Raw genomic sequence first — 20,582 nt, forward strand, 5'->3', positions numbered from 1 at the left:
TAAGCATGTTTCACTCCATTAATAGCACAGCATAGTTTGTAAATGAAATAATAAACATACAAAAGTTATTTTAATATTTGCCTCAAGGGGGAGCTTACAGTTCATCTTGCAAATCCTTTGAGATTTCAAGCCATTCCAAGCTAATGTTCTGATGCCATTACTTATACTGATCCAGAATTACAAAACTATTTTTACTTCTGGTACAAAGTCAATAAATTACTATACTTCCATGCCACTTTCCTTTCTGGTGCTCTTGGAAATCCACAGTGTAGACTGGTTTGGGCTGGTTTTGGTTCTCCCTTTACTGAAAGACAGAAAAAGAAAGTTCAGTGCTGAATCTTCTCACACTGTTCATTTCTTGGTATAAATGGAGGTCATTGAGACATTTGTTTATAAAAGAGTCCTTCTTTTTTGACAGATTATTTTTCCATTCCTACAAAAGGAAATTACAAATTATTTCAGTATGTGGAGATGGCAAAAAAAACTTGTCATGAATGAAATGGAAATTTTACTATGATATATGTGTACTTGAACTCTATAAACTATGAAGAAACAAAGATATATCTTTTGCTATTTGATTCTTCATAGTTTAGAGTTCAAATATATATCATACTAAAATTTTCCATTTATTTTCTAGCCAACCTTTATTTTCTCTGACTGATAATTTTTGGAATTGTTCTTTTAAAGTACCCTGTTGCAATGCATGTTGAATTTAAGTTCAAATCATCAAAACAAATGCTGTAGTACTAAAAATGTACACTGTTTTCTTGCCCTTTATGTAAGTTACTTGAACCAAGTGACTAAATTGTGCCACAGGAACCAATGTAGATTAACTGCTGACTCAATCTTTGGTAATTTAGGAATATCAGAATGTCTTCCTCATGTCTGAGATACAACTTTAGTTTTGTCAGAGCTGGAATTCCTGCCCTCAATTCCAGCCTGTTCCTGGGATTCTGCTTCTGTGTTGAGGGAGCTGTGGAAGCATCTATCTGGAAATTTACCCAGGTCATTTTGTACCAGGTTACATGCTGAGGTCTTGTTGTACTTGTTCTAGTGTTCTAAGGATGACCTATCACCTCGATGACTTGTCTGTGCCTGTCCTCATTCACTGAGTGCTGCATTTACTTCTGTCCAGAGCATCTACTGCATCTCCATCAGTGTCCCAGTCCCAGGGGACAGGCCTCCACTTCCCATCCTCACTTTCTTCAGACCTTCAGGATGCCTTCAAAGCAGAAGAGCTATTTCTAAACACATCTGGTGATTACATTTCCCAAGTTATCTTATGTACTCTGATTGAACTGTCTGGAATAATAAAATCCAATTTCTATGCTTCGTAGATTTTCCTCCAAATAAATAGGTCAACATAACTTTATGCGATGAAGTTATATAGGAAGTAAGTCAAGAAAAGTTAATTAAAAGCCCCAATGTTATTTTATTAAACTTGAAAAAATGGGTTACATGATTAATGTGACTTTTGAATACTATTAATGTTGCATTTAAGAATGACTACTAGTTAAGAGCATAAAAGTCACTTTGAACATGACACAGAATGATAGAAACCATCACGTGTACCAGATTGGTATCTAAACTTTCTGCAAGGCATTCAGATGATAATGGAGTTGAATCTTTGGTGATGTTTCTCCTTGCTTTCCTGGAAGAAAGGAAAGGGGAGGAGCTAAGAATGATGGATGAAGTACTGTAGCTAGATCCGGTACCTGGAAGTACTCAAGGATGATTGATTTTTCTCACTCTGAAAATTTCAAACAGAATCTCATGGTATAAGCACCTATGAGACTTAAAACAAATACAAATCACTGGGAAAAATGCATGGCTTTGGAAAAACCAAAGAAACTAGAGAAAATACAGTTGTTGAGTAATTTAGCATATTTTACTTGGCAAATGGAATATTTTGTTGGGTGGGGGTGAAATGTGGCTGAACACAATCCAGGCTCTTTTTGCTTTAGTTATTTTTCAGATAGGGTATCAAATCTTGCCCATAGCTAGCCCCCAAAAGGATGTTCTGCCTACATCTCCTGTGTAGCTGAGATTACACAAAGACATGCCCGTGTTTGGATTTTTTTGTTTTGATCTTTGGAGTCTGACACTTTCTCTGGGCTAACCTTGAACTTTCTTCCTGATCTCTTTTTTCTAAGTGACTGCCATAATAGGCACTAGCCACAATACCTGGTTTAAATTATATTTTCAAATCATTATTATCAAGCTGATTAGTTACCTACAGGGCTTATATACTGGGAAATACCATCCAATTTCTTTTCTATATTACTGATCTCACAGTGAGAAATCATCTTACCATGCAGGGATAAGAAAGAAGATCTGCAGTGCAAAGTGATAGAGCCCTAGCTTTGAGTGAAAAAACTCAGAGACATTGTTCAAGCTCTACGACTGACAAATACTTATATTTTTTTAAAAAGAGAAAAGAATAAGAAATTATTCACTGTTGTGTTTATTCTGTATAAAATACTGAAGAACTTTAAAAAATATTGCACATATATACACACATACACACATATTAGAAACATAAGAGGTCAGTAACTGTATCAATTTGTTAGTCAATATTTGTGTCCTGAACCATATATAATTAACATCTACTTAATTATTTCTGGGGTTTTTGTTAGCTTGGAAATTATTTCCAAAAAGAAGCTAAAGTTAAAAAAGAGAAATCGTTTATTTTGTGGATCCTTCCATGATGTAGTAATTCTTATTTAAAACATAAAAAGATGTAAAATTTATTCTTACAAATATCCTCTTATTTTAATCTAATATTTCCTGTTTTTGCCTTTGACATACATTTATTTATTGCTTTTAAAATTAAATTGACAGACACATGAAAAACTTACATTTCTCTGACTGACAAGTATGTGTATGCAACATAAAAGCTGACAATATTCCCCAGAAATCTTGCTATTAAGATATATCATTTTATTTCAAAATTTCCACTAAACAGTGACTGACTTTTACCACTGTACCTGTTTACTGTTCTTCAGAGATCTTCATGAAATAAAACAGAAGCCAACAACTTCATTTTGAAAAGGAACTACACAGTGCATTTATAAAAAATGAAGTACTGCATACAACTTAATTTTCAGATTTAAAAAATGTGGTAGCAGTATTGGGTCAGTATTGTACAGAACCTCTGTAGTAAGTTTATGAGCATCTGGATCCAATTCTATCACTTATGTTAGCTATGACTATACAGATGAAGTAAGGCATCTAAGCCACTATTTTCTCAGTTGAGAAACAGGACACCTACTTCCTATGTCTTATGATGAATGAGTAAATGGGGTACTATACAACTCCTTTAATGAAGGGATATCTTCATGAGATTGTATATGTTGGATTTTTACTGGCAGACATAAAGTTTTTAGAGACAAACTTAAAAATAGGTATTTGCACAGTAAGATGTTTCAAGTTCCTGAAATCCTGTTTGAAATGTTTCAAGTTAATGTGACATAAATAAATCATTTACCTTTTATGTAGCATCTGGAAGCAGCAGGTCCCAAAAGCAACTAGTATCAGTAGAAGCAGTGGGATCGTTGGTATAATAACATAAATTAGGTTGGGAATGATTCCTATAAATTAGAACAGTCATAATGTAGAAAGATAGCTGAAGGCGAACTCTAGCAATAAAGTTACATAAGAACTTGGCTAAATATAAAGTAAGACAGAATTATTAGTAATTATTAGATGTCAAAGGTTTGTCACAAAATAATCAACTAATGAAATAGTATATCTATGATTCAATAAGAAATTAAAACCAACTTTTACTTCACTGTCTATCATGCTTAATTCAATATACACACTTTTAATGGTACTAATAAACTTGCGTATTAGAAAAGGGCTAATTTTCATACTATGTTAATCATATTAGCAATCTCATTTCATTAATCCTTCTCAATTATGATTTTGAAAACTGAGTACCTAATATTAAATAATAATGATTATTAAAGTCATTATTGACTTATTGGATAAATACTTATCCTAGTCAGTAATCTAAGTGTCCTGATGATATTCAAGTCTTTGGGATTAAGCTATGATTTGTAAATATTAACTGATGGTACAGTCATAACCCAAAGGCCTAAGACTCCAGAGACACAAAGACATGATCTTAATTAAATTCTAAAATGAATCATGTTTTAATCCTCATTCATCATACTGGATAATGATAGATATTTTTAGTAATTTAAAAAAAATCACTGCAACATTTAAATCCCACACAGTATGAGATGACTTCATTAAACATTTTTCAATGTGAGGGAAGGAAAAATATTCTTAATAAAATTATTTGTGGATATCTTTAATTAGGTATAGATATTATGAGTGATGTTCAAATCAGCTACCCAATCTTGGAAAGTCTTAATGTTATGTCTATATAAGTGTGGAAACCAAGTGAATGGTGTAGGGGAACCCCTTTTTGTGAGTCCCTAGAAACAGCAAGCTTAGACAAAGTAGTGGGCCTGGGAAGGGGCAAACCTAAGCTGAATAACAGGAGCCCAAATCAGCTTGACCTAGGCAATAGAAAGGAATGAGGAAGACCACTCAGTTTAAGGGAAATTCTAGAAAGAGAAAGATTTAAGGATATGACCAGTCATGCCTAAAACCAAGAATTGTATTGCTTTAATTGCTTTGTTTCCCAGAGTTTACTGGAATTGTAATCACTAACAGCAATTCTGCTTCTGTATGTCTGCTTGCTTGCTTGGCCTAACCTGCCAGACCACCTGCGTGTGGTAAATGTGATTCTTACCCCATGACCACCTGGTGTGGTACATGTGATACTTGCCCTTAAAAGCTCAGCCCTATTTGGTCTCTGTGCTGTTTGTCACCATCCCAGTGGTGGCAAGCAGATGCTGTGCACAGCTAAATAAAGACTCCTAGCCCAATTGACTGAGTGCTGCTGATTATTTTTGTGGGTCCGAGGCCCACCTGAGTATACGGTACATAACAATAAGAAAGGGATATTGAAGACGTATGCACAAAGTTTGCTAAATGAAAGTTGTGATTATATCTGATCCAATTATTTGTGGTCAAAGTGGGCCAGATACAGGTCAACAATTCACTTAACTGAGTATCCTTGCCTTGGTTAACAGAGGATGCATTAATAGGGTTTGGTAATTGTGGTAATTCGTGGATGCTTTCTATTTCCATCTATTCTTTTGAGCTTTGTTGAAGCATTTTAGAATGTATGCAATACTTCCTTCTAAATTTCTGTTCCCCTTCCTAATATCAATGATGAAGAAAAACAAAATCTTCCCTATGCTTCTGTAGATGTTTTTAATCACTTGCTGATTCTGAAACAGCAAGTCTTTCAGCCCAGTCTTTACAAAGCAACTAGAATAAATACACATCTCTAACTGGTGTAGGATCATGCTATAAATAATCCTTAACTGAAACAGGTGACCGTGGGTGACATTTTGTAACTATTATCTGACTTACACTGGGGATTGTATTCTGTTTCCCTTTGTAGGCAGTATTATGCTGGGAACAGCTTAGCCAAAAGCTTATTGTATACACCTTTTCCTAAATTGTTCTGCATTGATGTCACTTAGGTAGCCTGAAATTAGCTAGAAAGGAGTGTTTACACTATAGAAATCAATCAAAGCTACTAAACAGGCTTTTTTGTTGTTGTTGTTTTGTTTTGTTTTACTATACAATGAGTTTATTTATCCACAAATGGTGAACATTTCCTTCCTGTAAGTAGAAGTTAGGTTGTTATGCTTCATATATGAACTTAAAAGAAATGGGAAGGGATACAGTAAATAATGTAATTCTTTCCAGTACTAAATTTTTGTAGTATTTTGCAATCATTGTAATTCTTACAAACAAGTAAAGAAATTTTTATTCAATATGATCAAATACTTATGAAGCAACATTTCCTAAAAAGCCTGACCAAAAACTAAAGCATTGGAACATTATTATAAGTTTTACTGTTTATGCTTGGGCTACAAAGAGACAATATCTTTGAAATTCCATTGTTGTTTAATTTAGGGAGTCTTATTGTATTACAATAAATATTAACTACAAAAACATAATAATAGGCACTAGAACCACAGATTGTAACCAGTCTATTCCAAGTCCAAAATTGTGACTACCATCTCTAAACAGGCTTTTTATGCTGTCTCTTTTGCAGCCATTTTTCAGGACACTAGTGTTTGCAAAACAGTAATAACTATGCCAATTAACATGATGACATCTAAATGTTGTTGAGGAAACTCTTTAAAAGAGTTTTAATGTGAGTTGGTTAGTTTAGTACCACATACACCAATTTGAAATTTAAAAAATCTAACGAAACAAAACAGATTCTTATACTTAAAAATAGCACAGCTCTAACCTGGTTCAGTAGTAAATTTCTTTTGGCTTGTTTTTAGAATGCCACCTCCACATGCCACAAGAAATATTTCACTGGGTTTGGCATGAATAGATGTTTCAAAGTAGAGTTCTACATTCAACAGAGCTAAGAAAAGTAGAAGAATTACCTGCTTCTGTAACAACCACATTTTCAGGGGAGTCTCCTGGCTGATTTGTAAGGTACGGCTTTTCTACAGGATCTGTTGGACTAATCTCTGTAAATAATTAGCATGGGGATCATAAATACTGATTAAATATGAAAAATGCTAGCAGAGATAAGAATAATAATGTATTATAAAACAATAAAAGCATCTTAATTGTGATTTCTGAAAAATGAACAGAAAAAATCTGAATTAACTTTACACAAACTACCTAATTATAAAGTCAACATTTAATTATTCTTAAATAAAAAAATTAATTTCTTCTGCATTTAACAATCCACGGTACAACTCTAGTTGCTTACTCTAGTTGCTCTTGCAGCAGCTTAGTATCAGTGTTAATGACAAAAACAGATCCCAATTTAAAGATAACAATTTGTGAACAAAGAATTTGAGATGTTAAATGCAATTCACAGATGAGAAAGTTGATGGAGGTAATTTTCTCCTTGTGATATTGATCAGCAAGTGTCATAACAATATCATAAAATACATTTCTGTCCTACTTAAACAACAATGTCATTTTTATACTTATTTTTCAGTACTGGATATCTCCTTAAATAATTAAAATAAAGTTTACAACTCCTTTCTTTTTGGGTTTTATGAGATTAGACCACTTCAACTGTAAAGTGCTTAAAAGATAGATAAATTTATTACCATAAACTGTTAGTACCATATCTCATATTTTCCCCTCTGGAACTGTTTGTTATGTTAATAATTGTGTTATTGAGAAAAAAAGTAGGCCACCTATGTTGATTAATGCCCATAATCTCATGTACTTGAGAGTGGGTGACTGGGAGGATCTGGGTTCAAGTCAGGCAAAACATTACTGACATAACAATTAGTTGAAGATCAAAAACTAACAAGTAAAATAAAGACCAAAAATTCAGGGCTGGGAATATGGCCTGGTGGCAAGAGCGCTTGCCTCCTACACATGAAGCTCTCGGTTCGATTCCCCAGCACCACATATATGGAAAACGGCCAGAAGGAGCGCTGTGGCTCAGGTGGCAGAGTGCTAGCCTTGAGCAGGAAGAAGCCAAGGACAGTGCTCAGGCCCTGAGTCCAAGGCCCAGGACTGGCAAAAAAAAAAAAAAAAATTCAGAGTTATTTTAAGATGAGCAAATGTAAGCCTACGCAAGCAACATAACAAAGCATGTTTGCCTGTAATCCTTGCTACTCAGGAGGCTGAGATTAGAGAATTATGGCTCAAAGGCAGCCCTTGAAGAAAAGTCTGTAAGACTGTTATCACCAAATGAACATCAAAAAGCTGAAAGTGGAGCTTTGGCTCAAGAGATAGAGCACTGGCCTTAAGCATAAAAGCTCAGGAATAACACCCAGGCCCTACACACAAGCCCCAGAACTGGCACTACAAACACACACACACATACACACACACACACACACACACACACACACACACAGAACCTGTGCATAAAAAATCATTTAAAAAATACAAATTATCTTGGGGACTTGGGTAGAATGTAGAAAATAAAGCAAAAGCTCAAACATGAGTAATAGAAGCCTAGATAATGGTACAAAACAAGTATAGAATTTCTAATGATGACCATGTGTTCAACAATGTGTAAACTTGGGTATAAATAAAATAATAAATTGAAAGATCAAATAGCTATCTGAAAATTACAAAGGAGAATGAAATATTATATTAAGCCTATAGCACATTCTTAGCTTTAGTCAATAGTTTTAACCCCAAGGAATGCTGAAAATTTAAAATATCAGAGGATCTCAGCTTTGTATTCTTCTAAGAGAAAAATAAGAAGAAAGAACACAAGTGTGTAACAGTCATTGCTTTGCTGGGATTTTCAGGAGGATAATGATGGATTTACCAACCAAGGAGGTTAAAGAACAAACTCACCAGGCATATAAAAAGTTGGCTAATATACTCAAGAGCAAGATAAACATAAGACAAGGGCAAATCTAATCCAAGTAATCCTTGTGAGGTACAGTCTTATGAGAAAAGGAATCGTGTAATTTTGAGAGAATAATGGAAGCAGTGGTACTTATTTATAACTGCCTTCCACGAACACAGATTATGAGGTCAAGCAGACAGTCCTTCAGAAGCATGATCATGGCAATTTCTAACACTGTGAAGTAAAAAAATACACCCCCACACCCCCTAAGTCTAAGTCTCTGACTTTCTCACAGGACAAAAATATAAGTTTACATAGTTTTCATTAGCCCTTCTTTTAGTCAAATACCAGCAGTGTTGAAGTGCCCTAAAGTTTGCTTATTTTCAACAGGGAGCCACCCTATTACAGCTCAGGTCAATGAAATTTTCCCATTTCCTGCATTAAGCCAATATTTAGAGATTTCAGAGGAGTGACTAAGATAGCAGTTTTCAACAAATGGAAACCAGAAGGGAAATGTGTCACCTGCTCCCAAGTATCCCCACTAGGGCAAAGAGCTATAATGAATGGACATTTGTCTATGAACACGTCTTTTATTATGTTGTCATGTGAAGTTAACATGCCGAAAGAAGATCACTTAGTTGCTTTGAATTCACCAGAAATGATCTACGGAACTCTTGCACACAGGGGCTGGGAATATGGCCTAGTGGCAAGAGTGCTTGCCTCCTACACATGAAGCACTCGGTTCGATTCCCCAGCACCACATATATGGAAAACGGCCAGAAGGGGCGCTGTGGCTCAGGTGGCAGAGTGGTAGCCTTGAGCGGGAAGAAGCCAGGGACAGTGCTCAAGCCCTGAGTCCAAGGCCCAGGACTGGCCAAAAAAAAAAGAACTCTTGCACACAGGTGCAAGTCTTCAAGTTTCTTTGGCAAGAAATACCTACTTCCCACAGATTAAACTAGCTTTTAAGATATTTTAATGCATATATTTATTTTCACAAACTCTTATTACCAAACAATACCTGCCAGCCCACACAAGATGGAGGCATGGGGAGTCAGAGGGACAGGAAAAAAGGAAAGAGAGAGAAAGCAAGCAAGAGAGGAAAGGAAAGAGAGCAGGGACTCTTGTTGAGCCAGATTATATAGGAAAGGTGGGAGATATGGTCAGGTGGATTGGATGTGACCTCAGAGAAGAAGGAGGTAACTGCCTCCAGGTGTGCCAGTTATCTAGGTAACTCAGGTACTGGGTGCAGACTTAAACAGGTGGGGGGCATCTTCATGGAGCTCTCCTGGGGGTAGATCTTGCACTGTTAAGTAATTCCTCTTTTGTAGCAAGAAAGAAGTAAAAAAAAAAAAAAAGCCAAAGATACTGAAGCTTAAATCAATAAAACCTTAGTATGAACAAATATACACAAAGTCCACTAAACGTACTGATAGTATTTCTTACCTGGCTCATACTTGCAGATATAGTTGTGTTTCATATTGCACCTGTCATCATTCCACTGATAAAGGTAGGGCCCCCCAAGGCCAGGATTGGCAGTCGGTTGATGATACATCACAACACACTTTTCACTTCCACAAGAAGGTTCATCAGTGTACCAGTTTCTTCAAGTAAAGAGCAAGAGGATAGTTAACACCCTGCTCTATACTGATACCCTCAAAGGTAACAGAACTCTCTCTGTATCTCCTTAAGTCCCAGGACCAACCACTGGACTCTTCTAGATCTAAACTTACCGGTACTGGGAGCTGCTTCCATCTGACCACTGGTAGAGATCAGGGCAGGCACCAGATGTCTGGCCATCACCATTTCTCCAAAGACCAATCCAGAAATCACCATCAGAAATCCCTGTTCCGGGTTTTGTCAGGTTTTGCAACATGCTCTCTATTAATTTCTGTTCTGCTTCATTGTCGAGACTGAGGAGGACCCCTCCCTCGCTCTCACAAGCCAGCCGTGCCTCCTGGAAGCTCACTCGACTAGACAGCTCATGGAAGTAGGCCATTTTGTAGCAAGGATGCTTTGAATCCGCAAAACACACCTTTTGGCCTGGAATAAAGTAGGAAAGGAAGATATTCATATATGATTATCAGAACTATATTCCTAAGTCCAGTATTCATCAAAATGAAAAGATCCAGTCAAAACAGAAAACATATTGTCAATAAAATGGTTTTCTTATGGAATCATTGTGTATTGTTTTTTCTTCTCCATCACTGTTAAAGTGTGAAAGTAAATCCATCATTTTGTAAATCGGGAAGATGAATTTTGAAACACAGTAGTTGAAGGGGATGTTGAAATTGTTAAGGGAAGTTGAAATTCTTCTGGCTTAGGCTCAATAAGTCAATTATCCTGGCAAGAAAAACAGCCAAAGGAATTTCAGATGTGTGTAGCAAAATGAGCTTGAAGAGCAAAGCTAGTGAGGAATAATGCCTTATGAAAGAACTAATGATGGAAAGCAAATAAAGTAAAACAAAGTAAGTTTGCTTAAAGTATTCTGAAGAAGATTCAAAGTGGAAATTTAACAGAGCAAATATTTACTTTATGTCTGAGTGCAAAGCTATCAAAATTGAAAGGTAACTGAGGCCAGAATAAATGTAAGTACAGTAATGAAAAATCAACATTGTATCCGAAGTGTGAGGATGAACATCTAGCATACTGTCTTTGAAAATAATCTCATTTTCTGAATATTTTCTGTTTTTATTAACCATACTAGGTGTCAAAGTTAGTACTAAGGTTAACATCTCTTCATTTGCAAAAACATCTCTAGTAAGTCATAAATTTCTGATTAAAATTTCTCAATTTATACTTAGAGAATCAAGTTTTTTGTTTGTTTTTTGTTTTGTTTTTCCCAGTCCTGGGCCTTGAACTCAGGGCATGAGCACTGTCCCTGGCTTCCTTTTGCTCAAGGCTAGCACTCTGCCCCTTGAGCCACAGCACCACTTCTGGCCATTTTCTATATATGTGGTGCTGAGGAATCAATCCCAAGGCTTCATATATACGAGGCCAGCACTCTTGCCACTAGGCCATATTCCCAGTCTTGAGAATCACATTCTTAAAAAGGGAAGGAATTGTAAATGTGACGAAAAATTATCTAATGGCCTAGAATGAATTTGGAGTGAATACATCATGAAATAAAGATCTAGCAATGGCTGAGGGTTGCTGCTCTGATTATTTATATGGAAAGAAAGATAAGCTGAAATTTGGCCTCCGAGTCAAAAGGTAAACAATACAGATAAGGTAATAGGTATATATTAGACTTGAGGAAAAAAATGTTAGCTTTAGAAAATTTATTTGTTTATTGTACATACTAAATAAGAATCACTTTTTCAAAGTTCATGTAAAATAGACTCTATTAAGCTAAAGATAGAATAAAAGTAATAATATTTTAAACAGAATGAGTTCTCCTAATGATTCGGTGACATAATTACAAACATGAGTGACCTGACTAGGTCATACTACAGCTGTGTTTATAACAGGATTTGCCTAACTCTAACAGCAACTGAATCCTAATTAATCTATTTCAATCCTTCCATGTCCACCTCTGTGAACACTAAAGTTTTCAGTTCTTTCTTGTCTTGCTTTTCCTCAGCCTTTTCCTTTGTTAAACTCTAAGCTCTATGGTAAACTTTAAAAACTGCCAAATAGATGAATGCATCAGGACTGACCTTGGAAAGCAGCTATCCTGTATCCTCTGTAAAAGTTAAGCAGACTCTATAATGTTAAGACATTAAGATGATGTGTTACTGTTTTGCTTCAGTTCATTTGCATCAACATTATCTTTATTGGGCTTGAAGGTCTTTGGACTACATATTTAAATTTGGTATCTATCAATAAAATTGTCAGTGGTAGGGGGTTGGGAGGATGTGCTAAATACTGACAAAAAGTAAAGGTTCAAACTTTATTTTTAATGACAGAATGTCACACTGAGCTAGAGTAATATATCCCTTCTGACCTCCAGAAATTAGCAGAAGGCTGTTAATCACACACCAGCATATATATATATATGTATGTATATGTATATATGTGTGTGTATATATATGAACAAATTAGTAGACTGGCTGAACTGGAGGTTGACATCACATGTTCATATAAATGACCTTGAAAAATGAGTTCCAGATCTGAGAATTATTGTCATTTTCTCACAGAGGTTCCACTAGTTGACTCTAATATATATAAAGCATATAATATATACGTAGAGCATATAATACATGCTTTTTAAAATTTTTCTTCTTATGTATTATTGTTATGATATAGTTTCATTATTTAAAATGGCTGTCCCTAGTGATATTGGGACAATACAGAAAGCCTATATTTTACCATTTGCATCTACTACATCCTTCGCATATTTCTCGGTTTCCAAATATATCTTAACTACATTCCCCTGAGTTTTCCACTTGTGCAGATTTTCACTTTAAGAACCTTCAGCCTTGTGTTGGATTCCAGCCCTTTTGAAAGGTTAATTTTTTTCAACAAGATTGTTTTACAAGATGTAAAGAAGATGTCAGTTAAAAAATAGGCAGATGGGGCTGGGGATCTGGCCTAGTGGCAAGAGTGCTTGCCTCATATACATGAGGCCCTGGGTTCAATTCCCCAGCACCACATATACAGAAAACGGCCAGAAGTGGCGCTGTGGCTCAAGTGGCAGAGTGCTAGCCTTGAGCAAAAGAAGCCAGGGACAGTGCTCAGGCCCTGAGCCCAAGCCCCAGGACTGGCCAAAAAAAAAAAAAAAAAAAAAAATAGGCAGATGATTTAATGGGTAAAATGTATTTATTTATATCAAAACCAAGATGCAGTCAGAGGAGGCCTATAAGGTTATGTACTAAAAGCCATTACTATTATAATTAATATTATCTTTAACATATCAAATGATAAGTGCATCTCTGGTTTGTGCATAGTGAGGACACAAAAATGGCGATGGAACTAACTTATAACATTAAGATAGGAATAAAGGAAAAGTATAGGATAGCTTTAAATATTCTGTGGAAATTCTGTTTGTTTTTTTCTTTATTGCCAGTCCTGGGGCTTGAACTCAGGTCCTGAGCACTGTCCCTGGCTTCTTTTTGCTCAAGGCTAGCACTCTACCCCTTGAGCCACAGTGCCACTTCGGGCTTTTTCTATATATGTGTTGCTGAGGAATGGAACCCAGGCTTCATGTATGGGAGGCAAGCACTACCAAGAGCCACATTCCCAGCTGGAAATTCTTAACTATTGTACTTTTTAGAGTAATAATATTATCTATAATGGGCAGACAGAGATCATATTTAAAATACGTATCAATTATTATGTACTTGTCCTAGACAAGGGCTGACCTAGACACTGCCATGCCCATCTGGTTGTAAGATTGTGATGGCTATAGGGAAAGCGGGTGGGGATTCCAACAAATGAGGACAACAATCAATTAGTAACTGGAAGAGGGATATTAATTGCAAAGGGTATTCAGTGACTAACAGCCTTCAGATCATGAATTGAAAAGTCACTAGCAGTTCAGAACTAGCAAGGCAGTTTCCAGGAAATTATAGATACATGGTACAGAATTTATGACTATGTATAATGAGTTAAAACTGATGATACTTTGAATTCCATTACATCTAATTCTATTTTACTATTACCATCTCCCTTATTGTGCAAATCTGGTCTGAGCTGCAGCAAAATCAGCAGAAGCTGAAGTTATTGAACCTCTGGCTGCATTTCAGCTTGTCCCATTTGGCTTCCGTCACAGTGGAGCTCCAACAGCTGGGAAACAAATGTTGCTCTAATTCCAAGAAAAGTTCTGTTAATGTAGATCTTCTGGAAGCAACTTTCCCATTTCTGTAAAGACTAATCTTTCTAGAGAGCCATTTTGATTACCCCTTTCGTTGTCCTGTGTGATCACATGAAGATTTTGCTTGTGTCTTACTTTAAAATGCCATATACAAATAGGATCTTCCACAGGTAAGAATTCTGAGAGCAATATATTGTTTTATATTATACTAGGGCTACATTTTTACTCTCTAGCTATCCATAACTCACCATACAGTTGAAAATGCCCTTCAATTTCTGACATATCTATAAGAGCTCAGCTCAAAATTCTCAAAACATTGAGGAACATGAAATCCAAGATATCTTCACACCTATTTTGCATGATTCCTTCATTTTAAATATAAAATGTATTTAAATGTTTAAGCTTTCTTCTCTAAAATATTCACAATATTTTTCTTTTGTATACATGTGTATATGTATACATATACCTGGCTACAGACACATATACTCCTATTGAGAAATAATTCATAGTAACTAATACTACAATATTTTAATTGCTGTCATTATTGTGATAATATTCCCAGGGATTCTTTTCTCTTGTCTATTTGTTGTGAAAAATTCATGTAGCATAAACATTTGCAGGGTTTTAATCACTTTTCCAAACTCATGCCGTAGTGGCAGTTTGCTTTCTTTTTCTGAGTTATGTATATATGTATATGTATATTACATAAATTCTGAACATTCATGTTATTTAGGTGGCAAAGATTTTTGTTTGCCTCATACTCTAACATATCATTATTGCATGAATACTGGCATTAAATATCTTTTGATAAATTATACAGTTTTACAGTTAAATTTTGATCTACCTTTAGTTGCCAAAACTAAGTTCTGTCAAAAATTATTACATGGTAAATCTTCCCTAAACCAGACGAGGTAAACTTGGGACATTTTACTATGATCCTACTAAAAAAATTGCCTCATAATTTCCTTTTCTCTCTTTTAAAAATCACAGTAAATTTTATGTTGAGACAAGATGAATGGTAATGTGACCTCTTAGAACAATGTCAGTAGTTTTGAATTGAAAACAAAATGTCTGCTTTTATGCTTACTTTTCCACTTTCAATGCCCATCAGTATATCAATGTGTTAAAATAATTTTTAAATGATTTACTCTTTTGTTATTATCAAGTTGATGTACAGAGGGATTGCATGAATCAGGTAATGAGTACATTTCCTTTTGTACAGTATTTTTGGTTCCCTCACTCTCTCCCAGTATTCCCTCTCATCTCCATCCATGAGTTGTATAGTTTATTTCATCCGCATCCAGTGAGCTTCACTGTTGCAATTTTTTATGTTTTTACCCTCGAAAGAAATTTTGTTTTAAATAAGAAATATTTGTCATAAAATTCTTTTTGTGAGTGAAATCTTACAATGAATTACAGAGTGCTTTATAGCTAGAACACATTCTCTTGTACTTGGAAATAAAATCAAATTTGTAGTCTTGGGACATCTTATGGATGCTGATGGCTGAAACCCTGCTTTGCACACTGGGAATGGCATATGTTTCAGAGAAGGAAGTGACACTCAATGTTTTAAGTTCCTATACTTAAGAGATCAGAATAAGGGACAGCAAACCAAATAATAGCGTGACTTAAAGGTTTGAGCATTTAACTAATGTCAATTCAATAGTTGAACTGCAGAAACATGGAGCAACTTCAATTTTCCTTTCATTTCCCTTACCAAAAAAGAGAGAGGTTAAGAATATCATAGGAGGGGCTGGGGATATAGCCTAGTGGCAAGAGTGCCTGCCTCGGATACACGAGGCCCTAGATTCGATTCCCCAGCACCACATATACAGAAAACGGCCAGAAGCGGCGCTGTGGCTCAAGTGGCAGAGTGCTAGCCTTGAGAGGGAAGAAGCCAGGGACAGTGCTCAGGCCCTGAGTCCAAGGCCCAGGACTGGCCAAAAAAAAAAAAAGAATATCATAGGAATGATGACAGTGATTGCAGCTTGACATTTATCAAGAAAGTGAAGAGTTTTGTTTATAATAAAATCTATTCCTTTAAGTAAACTAGAACAAAACAGTAGACCTGCTAATAGGTGGTTAGGAGAATCCTTTCCAAATTATTGAACTGAAGAAGGTTCCTTTTGGCTCTAGGAAGCCTCAGCTATAGGCTTAGGGCTTGCCAAACTAAGCCCCTCTCATCCTCTTGACAAATACTTCTGTGCAGGTCAAGACTTTGACTCCATACAATGGCAGTAATCTCATCTCCAATTTGTGCACATCTGTCTACCTATGTGTGAGTTCCTGACACAGAAGACAGCTGTGAATCATCAATGATATTTCCCTTTTGAGATAGATAGATAGATAGATATGTATATATGCATAGAGAGACTTGTAAATAGGAAATACCTAGCTAGCTAGATAAATCTATCTATATAGGTCAATCTCTGTATTATCTATATGGATAGATATGACACATCTATAGATATAGATAGAAAATATATAGATAGATATAGATAGATAGATAATACTATAGATAGTGTCTATAGATCCATCTATCTATCTGTCTATATACACAAATAGATATGAATATATAGAGAAGTAAAAATCTTTATAAATAGGAAAAGATATTAGTGAATTACCAATTATTTTCCACTTTGGATCCAGATAGATAGATTGATTGATAGGTAGGTAGGTCTTCCCTAACATCAATGTATAGGTATTACCATCTTCACATAGATGTCATAAAAGCAACCCTATAAACTGTTGGCAAACAGTAAAGATATGAAAAATATAGTTTATTTATGCCTACAATTAAGATTAATTTGTTCCCTTCTTTCCTAAGGGATGCTTAAAGTAATTGCATCTTTGGAATCTGTGCTGTCATAATTTCTGCCTTTGATGATGTCATGGAATTGTTCCATAGGCTTGGATAATCTCAACAGATTTTCCTTGTGGCTCCCTTATTCTGTTGTGTTAATCTATAGGCTACTGGTTATTGCCCAAAAGTTTGCAATATTCTATGTCATCTACATGATAAAAGGAGTGGCCTCTAAATTGGTATTTATTATAAAATGTATGGCAGTTGTACTAAGGACAAACTAATACATGTTAAAATATTTAGTATTGGGCTGGGGATATGGCCTAGTGGCAAGAGTGCTTGCTTCATATACATGAGGCCCCAGGTTCAATTCCCCAGAACCACATATAAAGAAAATGGCCAGAAGTGGCACTGTGGCTCAAGTGGCAGAGTGCTAGCCTTGAGCAAAAAGAAGCCAGGGACAGTGCTCAGACCCTGAGTCCAAGCCCCAGGACTGGCAAAAAAAAAAAATAAAATAAAATAAAATATTTAGTATTTGCAAGTGTTATGTAATATACTAATGTAATTTCCAGTATAGGCAGAGGACCACCATTGTACACACTAGGAAAATAAAACAGGAGAGGGAAAAATGCAAAGAAATTACATTAATATGCTTCAAATATTTAAAATGTCAATGCATTTTCAAACATCTCCCCCCAGCTAAAAGATCTGAATATTGAATTCTTCTGTTTCAGATTACTCACATACTACATGTAAAAAAAATTCTTATCTTTACCTTAAAAATGTTGCTACCTATCAGTTACTTCTATAAGTAAATTATCACAGGCCCCATGAAGGGGCTTACATTTCTTACTACATAGAGAGATGTAGTAAGATCATGATAGATCTAAATTCCTCAGAGAAGTTTCCCACTTAGAATTATATATTCTTACACATTTAATTAAAATTTTGAATTAAACATTACCACATTTTTATCAACATGTAGGTGGACAAAGATAGAGATACAACTGGTATATAAAGATAGATTATTGTTTATTCATGCACCAAATGATGCCTGGGTCAAGTAATGTTGGAATGCTGCCTTTTGCTAAAATATTTTTACGTTATTTGAAATCATGTTGTGAATGTTAAAACAATGCATTTAAAATTAGTGGTAATAGTATTCCTGAATATTTAAGTATTAATAAAAAAGAACTCTTATGCAGTATTATTTAGTAAGTGCCTATCTCTCCTAGGATGAAGGGGAGCACATGTAATTATAATTACATAAAAGCCACAAATTGTTGTAGATGTAATACATAGAAATTTTATTTCATTTGTAGCATATTTCAGTGGATCCTAGATGCTATTTCAGTTCAGCTCAGCCATTTGAGAAGATATTTGGTAAATGGCCCCTAGTGGCAAAAAAAGTTTGATGCACTACTTAGAACTTACCACCAACCAGGTTGACATTGGACCTGTTAAGAAGTATTTCTTCAAAAGTGTCAGGCTTTGGGCTATTCTCTATACAGCCCAAGATAGATAGCATTTATCTTTAAAAAAAAAATAGTCTTCAAAGTATTAAAGTCACAAATCAATTTAGAGACAGTAAATGCAGTGTGAATTCTATGCTGAAAGACAATCAAATTATTCATAGGAAAAACGTAAGTAATTATTTTAATATCAAGTAAATACATTATTTCTGCTAAATCAAATAAATCAGGTTTAGTTAATTAGAAATTTTCCAGATGCCACCTTCAAGATGCCAGAAAATTAGTAAAGGGAAAGCATAGCAAAAGGTTTGGAACAACTGTGCAAACAGAAAAAGGTAAACTTTTCATCAACAATATTCTTAAGTTCTGTTTTAATTTTAGATTTCTTTTCTTCCTTGAATTTTAAGGCATGTAAATACAAATTACCCTCAGTGTTTCTATTTGTTTAGAAAACACCTTACCCTCAAACCATGCTCTCTGCTCTTTATTTGTATGACTAATTCTGATCTAGGCAGACTGGTATGTAACTCATTTCATTAATGCTATTATAAAATAGTTTTTTCTTTGTTAAAGTAGCAAAGCATCTTATGCTACAGCTTGTAAAATCTTAAGAATAGTTACTGGACAGTGATTGGTAACTGCATGTTTAAGAATGACATTCTGATGATGTGGAGCCCCACCAATTGCCGAAGGGAACATCAGCAGTGATTAGGTTTAGTATACCAGCTTCTAAAGGTCTGGCTTCACAATTGATTAAGTTGCTGTCATCTGCCATCCATCTCTACCACAAGACACACCTGTTGTGCAGATGTGCAAAATGTGACAAGCAGAATGTGCACTCTTTATATTTAAAGAAAACCATTTTACCCTTAAACTACATTTCCACCTCCATCCCCCACCTCTCTCTCTCACACACACACATACACGCACACGCACACACACACACACTTTAGTGAACATAAGGGTAGCTCTGTGGAACGTTCCTGTGAGGCATATTCACATTAATCCTGGGGGTTGGCAGTCTATATCCTTAAGAAACTTCTAAAAGGGAGGAAAAGCAGAGACAACATAAGAAAGGAGACACCATAAATTCCTCTCCACCATATGACAATGGCCATAAAAAAAAAAAAAAATCGGAGACAAAGCTGGGAAACATGCCAATTTCCATCCCTTTCCTTGGCATTGATTCTAATTGTGAACTATTTGTATACACGCGTGTACCAACTACACCTCTGCTAGGCTGACTGGCTTCGTTTCCTGCGAGGTCCCTAGAGCAGAACAAAGTATGCCAACGAGAGACCTCGGCCCACAAGGACCTGTCCCTGTCGTCCTTCCCTGTCCTGCCGAGAACAAAGCCATGCATTCGCGCACAGCCACCCACTGGGAACTGGTCTGGTCCTAGAAACCATCCCTACAAAGAGGGTGCCAGGACTGACACCAAGACACCCCCTCGAGGCGAGGGTGACATTTCTGGCATTTCTGCAGTGGCTCTTCCATGTCTGGGACCCTCGGCCTCCACCTCCTCTAGTGTTTTGTTGCTTTTTTTTTTTTTTTTTTAAGGTGCCCAACCCTCCCTAATGGCCAAACCGTCTTCCAAAGTGCAATGAGTCCTGGCAAAGCCTAATCGGCGGTGGATGTGGCCAGAGCTCCACAGCCAACCAGGCACGTGAAGAAAAAACAAAATTAAACTTTTCTCTGAGTGTTTGGTAGGACAAGAGGAAAGAGTAACACAGACAGACCAGTTTCCTGCCTTCTCTGGATTCATATAGGGTTCCAAATCACCACAGAAAGTGGCCACCATAGGTCGGGCTGCCCCTCAGCACCCCACGATCTCGCTGATCTCGTCGGAGCGCCCCGGTTCCCCCGGACTCACCGCTGACCACGCGGCGAGAGAAGGCTCCGTGGCCGCAGAGCAGCGCCGCGCCCAGCAGCAGGGAGACGGCAGGGATCATGGTAGTGGAGAGGAGTCAGCAGCAGGTGTCTCCTGGTGGAAGGCGGCCGGGCCTCCTCCCGCGCAGCGCGGTCCCCGAGGCCCTAATCCCGAAGCCTCCTCGTCTCCCCCACGGACCCCCTACTGCCTCGGCCCCAGTCCTGCTGCTCCGCCCTCAGGGCGCATCGCCTTCAGCCAGGACCCCGCTGCCAAGTGCGCTGCTCCCGCGCGGGGGTGTG

The 20,582-nt window shown here is 36.5% G+C and overlaps 1 protein-coding gene across 2 annotated transcripts; it reads right to left on the reverse strand.

Annotated features, from left to right (window-relative positions):
• Positions 1-79: 79 nt before the first annotated feature.
• Positions 80-20,365, reverse strand: Chodl (chondrolectin). Of its 2 annotated transcripts, none has more exons than XM_048345945.1 (6): positions 20,287-20,365; positions 10,117-10,426; positions 9,830-9,987; positions 6,492-6,563; positions 3,488-3,590; positions 80-304 (listed from the first exon to the last, which is right to left on the reverse strand). In XM_048345945.1, the coding sequence occupies exons 1-6, from the start codon at positions 20,363-20,365 to the stop codon at positions 220-222; spliced, it is 807 nt and encodes a 268-aa protein (XP_048201902.1). In that variant the 3' UTR covers positions 80-219. The 2 variants fall into 2 exon arrangements, with proteins under 2 accessions (XP_048201902.1, XP_048201901.1); XM_048345944.1 differs by having other exon boundaries at positions 6,492-6,578.
• Positions 20,366-20,582: the final 217 nt, after the last annotated feature.

Source organism: Perognathus longimembris, chromosome 5 (assembly GCF_023159225.1).
Source record: "Perognathus longimembris pacificus isolate PPM17 chromosome 5, ASM2315922v1, whole genome shotgun sequence".
Taxonomy (NCBI): Eukaryota; Metazoa; Chordata; class Mammalia; order Rodentia; family Heteromyidae; genus Perognathus; species Perognathus longimembris.